The sequence below is a fragment of the Vitis riparia genome, chromosome 1, assembly GCF_004353265.1.
Source record: "Vitis riparia cultivar Riparia Gloire de Montpellier isolate 1030 chromosome 1, EGFV_Vit.rip_1.0, whole genome shotgun sequence".
Lineage (NCBI taxonomy): Eukaryota > Viridiplantae > Streptophyta > Magnoliopsida > Vitales > Vitaceae > Vitis > Vitis riparia.
Genome location: NC_048431.1, coordinates 12,994,317 through 13,000,351, shown reverse-complemented (window position 1 = coordinate 13,000,351; position 6,035 = coordinate 12,994,317). Strand labels below are relative to the sequence as shown.

Here is a 6,035-nt window from a genome sequence, read left to right as displayed (position 1 = left end):
TCAGCAAAGATGAGAGAAGAGTGAGTGATGCTCAGATTTCTCCCTTAATACTCAATGGAGAGAGCGAACTCTCCACTTGAAGACAGTGGATACAAGATTATAAGAGAACATTTGCAGAAAGTTCTAGGAGAGAGAAAAAACTCGTAAGGAATATATGGGTGCTCATCATTTAGTTAAATCACAAGTTGCTTGTAGCCACAGCCTGTTCAAACCAAAGTGAAAATTACCTTTTCTCAAAATAATGGTTTCAAATGTAAAAAACCAACCCTTGTAAAGTATAAAACAAAAAAATAAATAAAATATAATAAAATAAATAATAATAATAATAATAAGAGAAAAAGAAAGAAAGAAAGAAAACAAAATTAAGGTGATAAATTCAAACTTGAAAATTCAACATAATCATCTGTAGAACATTCTGGTGCATCATCATTACATGGGTCAGAGGAAAATTTTGGAGGTTTGAAATGCAAGCAATGATCAATTCTTTTCTCGATCCAACCCAGTCTCCTCTCAAGACTCATCACTCCAACATGCATACTCCGTACATCAACTTGAGCAACCCTTGCACAAGCACGAAGCAATATGTAATAATCTGCATGGGCAGCATAAATATAGGAACCTTCATCCTTCTTTCTCACATAGTGAAGGTAATCGAATCTCTTGACATTGACCCTAGGTGGAATATAACAGAACCTATTTTCCTCCATGTCCGCTTTCATCCGTAAAATGGCTTCTTCTTTTAGTGTCTCTACTGAAGCTTGATGGGTGGGTACTGAATTTTCACCTCCCTGTGAATTCAAAGAAGTATCATCACCATCCAGACCCAGTGGTACAGAGCAATCATCTCTAATTTTCTTCTTTTCCTTGGGAATGCTGTTAATGCATCCTTCATCATTCCTAGATCTTTTTTCATTCAAAGCACTACCACATTCCACTCCAAGGTCTTCTGAGGGTTCAGAATCCTGAAATCAACAAACTTTGTGTGAAATATTAATTGGTGCAATTTACTATTTAATAAACTTTTAACCATTATGCAACCAAAGGCCCATATTTATTTACATCCACAACCCAGAGAAATGGTTGTATAGGAGATTCAAGAATCATGAGGTAAGTCTCACTAAAAAAAATAGAGATCATCTTCCAACAAAAACTGTTACAGCCTTGGCATATGAAGATTTTATTTATTATTTTTGGTGGATGTCTTTTTGTTTTTTAGATTTTTTTTTTTAGGTTTCCTATTTTGTAGGTCCTTATCTTTTCAGGTTTCATATGTTTTCAGGTTCTTTAATTTGCTTTTATGTTATCTTTGGATAACTAATCCAATTATGACAAAAAAAAAAAGGTTTTCCTACAACAATGAACTAAATGGGCTTCCATTACTATTTACTACCAAAAGATAATCATGTTGTCATTAGAAATTCACAATAACATGTATTGTATAATGAATTTAAAGATAGATACTATACCCTACTACAAGCAGGCAACTGTAACAGCTATGTTTGGGTTCATCACCAACACATTGAGATGAAAATGATTTAGCTGATTCATGGAGAGGAAGCAATTTGAAAATTACAAAAATTTATGTATTTGGCATGGCAATGTTTCAAGAAACACCAAGATGGCACACAATTTCATCCATAAGTTTATATACAAAGAAAGTATCCCATTCATTTTCAAGTAAAAACATCACCTTTTGATTTTGATAAAATTCCCATAACTGTTCTATTATCTTCTCCTCCTCGTGATCCTCAAATGGCAGTTCCAGTCCAGCAAAGACAACATCCTTACAGTATTGCAGATATGTCGGTAAATCCTTGGAATACTCTGCCAACAGAAATAAGAACAAAAACCAAAAGCTAAGGCCTCATCTAGAGCATGGAATCTTTAGAGCATCATAAAACAATAATTTAGAATTCACCAAGTCAACATCATTTTCAATGCCTAACTCATCCAATAATTACCATAGGTGTCAATGAGTTCATCATATCTGGCATCAAGGTTACACAAAAGCTCTGTAGCATCAAATTCAGATTTCTGGGCATGAGATGAGTTTGTCACAGGTTCTTCGTTTGAACCATTCAAATCATGTAAAGGAGAACCTTGTTTAGCACCATCCATCATTTTAATATTGTCTGAGGCATTCAATTTTACTATCTGATTAGATGAGGATGAAGAACCACTGGAACTAGACAAACTCATTTCCCATTTCCCAAAACCATGTACGTTGTAAAGAATCCTTATTGTTACAATTAGAATTGACATTACACAAACCCGAGTAGGAAGCCTTAATTCATTTGCTGATAACCACAAGTCAGGAGGCATTGACCACTCATATACACGGCAAGCATATGGAAGTATCTTTTCAACAGGAAGAAATAACTGCTCCAGATAGCGAAAAGCAATTGCATAGAAATTCACAGGAGGTAAATGCAAGCCTATAGAGTCAGCAATAGACGCTGCCTGAGCTTCCAACTTCTGTAATGGAATGGCTTCAGAAGGTCTGAACATAAAACTTGAACTCAAAGGACAAGGGCTTGACGGAGGCCCAATCTGCTTTTCAATTTCAATGAATGCAGCAAAATATGGAAGCTTCCCTTCAAGAGACCATTTTAATATGTCTGTTGGCAGGATTGCCTCCCTGGCAATGTGACAGGCTAGAAAAGAAATTACCAGAGAACAAGATAAGGGTATTTTTTTTTTCAAAGATCTATGCCATATGATGACAGCTCGCTGACCATATATATTATGAGGCTCTGCACTATATTTAGCCCGAGGCTTTAGATCTTCTGATTCCCCTGAAATCAAAGGCAAAATGCATGAGATGAATAAGAAAAATAGCCATAAAAGAACCATCAAAAGGTAATTAGAGAAAAGTGTTTGTTGGGAATGAGCTTGTCAAAATTAGAATGAACGTAATGCCACTAAAAAAATAGAGAGAAGAAAAGAAACCACACATGAAAATGAAAACAAACTTTCTCCATTGGTAAATAGGAAAAATCAGACAAGAGGACAAGAGGACCAGAGGATGCACCCTAGCAAGATGTGTACAATGAAACACCCTAAAGGCAAAAGAGAATGCAGAGACAAATACAAGGCCTTATGAACAAATCTATTATCACAAAGAAGTTTAAAACAGTTAAGTTTCCCTCCTCTAAGGGATCCTTATACACAACAAACAGTGACCTAAATTAAGCATATGTCCTTCAGTTTAAAAACTAGCAGCTCAGTCCTTTCAAATTCTTTTCCATTCCAATTTCATTCCCTCCATAAACTTTGTCAAACAAAAACTAAAAATTCTACAAAACTGGCTTAAGATAAATGTGTATGAAATGCATTAAAAGAGTTAGGCAAGGTAGCGTGATTTAATGCCCAAGAGAAAAAAGACGGCACACTGGGAAAACTAAAAAGATGAAATTAATAATATCAATCATCCTGCCTGAAAATTTCAATAGCCATAATGCATGTTTATCAAACATGTACCTAGGGTTGAAGTGTTGGAAACTCCTGTTAGAAGCCTTATGAGAAATTTGAGAATAAGTCACTTGAAACCAAAAAAAAAAAAAAAGGAAAACAATGGCCATTGTTTAAGATTATTCGAGAAAAAAGTGAGTTAAAAAAATAATGCATTTTCAAGGGAGCAGGTGGAGGGAAGATTGTCATTTCTTCCATTCTTTGTACAAACTATTGTATATATGTCCTTAAAAGAAAATATTAGATAAATTTTGAAAAATCCGCATACATGAAGAGTAACATTGAAACCTTAACCTTTCCTTCAGGTGATACAAATGAATAGGAGTACTAATTTGCTTGAGTTGTTCCTGTACCTTCATCCCACAGATGTTACTTGTTTTTGAGATATATTATGAAAATAAGACTCTTCATCTTATATTTCAAAGTTTGCTTGATAGACAAATAGAGATTAAGCAGCACCAAGCAACCAAAAAAAAAAACAAGTTTGATCTAGAACTTTCAAACCTTACAACAAGTAAAACAAAATCCATACTACCAAACACTGCATTATCATTTACCAATTTTTTCATTTCTTCTCTAAATTAGCCTCCCAACCCCATACACTTTTAACAATTAGACCACTTATATTGGCCAGTAAATTTCCCAACTAACAACTTCTCAGTGTCTGAAAATAATTAAAAAAAAAATGGGTATTCAGGGAAGAGCAAAGACAGAACATAATACGAATAAATTCAAAGAGATCTTTCCAACTCAGTAATTGGCCCCAATTTTCATGTATTGCACCAAACGCCCTAGCTTGTTTGCATGAATAAGGTTTGAAATTAATTGATTGTAAAGTAAGGAATTGAAAATATATCAGAATCATGGACACAGGATAGAACAAAAATTAAGCAGCTGATACAAAAGAAAATATTTTGATGAACACACCATTATTTCCCTCCAAATATAGTAAATATGAATAAAAAATAAATGGACAACTAATAGCTTCTGAAGTTCAGACAAAATAGAATTTCATTGAAATATATCTCTTTTCTCATATCTGTAAACTTCAAAGTTGTAGCAAACTGGATTACTAAGAATTCTAACTGAAGAATAAATACAAGAGACAAAGTAAGATATGGCCAGCAATTCAATTTCGAATCTAACACAAGAATGTTAAAAGGTTATAGTTTTAGTAAATTAAGAAAAGTAAAACAGGGTTACCTGGTTTCTGCATCTCTGAATCTTGAATAACTTTATCAGCCCACTCATCATCAAAAACCCTAGTAGTCGCCACGAATCGCAGCCAAATTGTTCCGGCAACTCCACAAATCAATGGACTCGCCTTGAATTTCTCCACCAAAGCCTGACACTGCAACTCAATCATTATCTGAACCCCCATTACATACCTAATCCTAAGTTGCGTGTAATAATCTTCGAAACTCAGCCCATCAGAACCATCCAAACCCAGCCCAAAATCAGAGGGTCCTGACGGACCCACCTCATCTGCCACGGTCTCTTCTCTGGCTTCCTCGTTTTCTACCCGGTAATCGTCGTCTAGGGTTAGGTTGTTCAAGAATTGGGATTGGGACTGAGACAGTGGCTCGGGTTTGGGGGCGATAGAGTGCCTCTGGCGGCGGTGACTGGCGGAGTAGATGGCGCCACGCGCGTCACCCTTGGCGATGAAGTCCTCCTCGGCGACGCCGGTGTCGATGATGTCCTCGGCTTGAGAGCCGCAGCGGCCGCAGTAGAAGAAACCGTCAGCACCGTCGCTGAAGCCGACACTGCCGCACACATGGCACGTCAAGTCCAATCTCTCCGGCATTGTTGAGTGAGTGAGGGTACGAGCAGGTTGGTAGAAGAAGGAGAATAGGATTTAAAAATATCATATAATATTTATTCCGGAATTTCAGAGGACTTTTTAAAATCATTTATGAGATATTGGAAAGGTGGCGAAGAGAATTGAAGGAGCAGCCAGCAGGAGACCTGGTGTCATTTCTAATCCTTCTTCTGCACTTCGTTCCTTCTATTTGGGGAGAATTGAGTTTTACACCCACTTGGGCTTAAAAATTGGCCAGGTGCTCGTATCCCTTGTATTTAAGCCCAAAACTTAATGGATGGGTGAAACACAATTTTCCCTATTTTTAAAAATTCCATTCAATTTCCAATACCCCTTTCAAAATTCCATTCTTTTCCAAGGAGGAGGGGTAAACGAGGTGTTGGTTTTTTACCACCATGAAATTAGACTCTATCTATGAAAAAATTGTATTGTTAAAAGAACAAATGATTTAAGATACATTAAATAAAAATAAAACATTAACACAAGTAAAAGTATAACAAATCCGACTGATAAAATCAATAGAGGAGGGAACAGAAAACGTAAATTTTAGATTTCATAGTTGTTCGATTCAATCCTGACTTATATTTATTGTCTTTTTAGTTTAATCATAACATTAGGGTTTCATTATGCCTTTAAGTTTTCCAATTAGATTCGTAATAAGGAATTTTCTTCAATAAATCATTGAGAAATGTTTCACTCTTGAACATTCTCTCAAGTAATGTCTCACACTTGAAAATCCTATGTA

General features: G+C 35.7%; 1 protein-coding gene across 1 annotated transcript; it reads right to left on the bottom strand.

The window, feature by feature from the left end:
* Window positions 1-344: 344 nt before the first annotated feature.
* On the bottom strand, window positions 345-5,485 carry LOC117925403 (TATA box-binding protein-associated factor RNA polymerase I subunit B). Its single transcript, XM_034844405.1, has 4 exons — window positions 4,675-5,485; window positions 1,962-2,795; window positions 1,691-1,824; window positions 345-962 (listed from the first exon to the last, which is right to left on the bottom strand). Exons 1-4 carry the CDS (start codon window positions 5,273-5,275, stop codon window positions 363-365), a joined length of 2,169 nt encoding a protein of 722 aa, XP_034700296.1. The 5' UTR covers window positions 5,276-5,485; the 3' UTR covers window positions 345-362.
* Window positions 5,486-6,035: the final 550 nt, after the last annotated feature.

Excerpts from the sequence above, each read along its gene's own strand:
- LOC117925403 (XM_034844405.1), bottom strand. The coding sequence starts at position 5,275 with ATGCCGGAGAGATTGGACTTGACGTGCCATGTGTGCGGCAGTGTCGGC. Across the intron at positions 2,796-4,674 it reads TTCAGAGATGCAGAAACCAG|GGGAATCAGAAGATCTAAAG; the intron begins GTAACCCTGTTT and ends CTTTGATTTCAG. Across the intron at positions 1,825-1,961 it reads TGAACTCATTGACACCTATG|AGTATTCCAAGGATTTACCG; the intron begins GTAATTATTGGA and ends TTCTGTTGGCAG.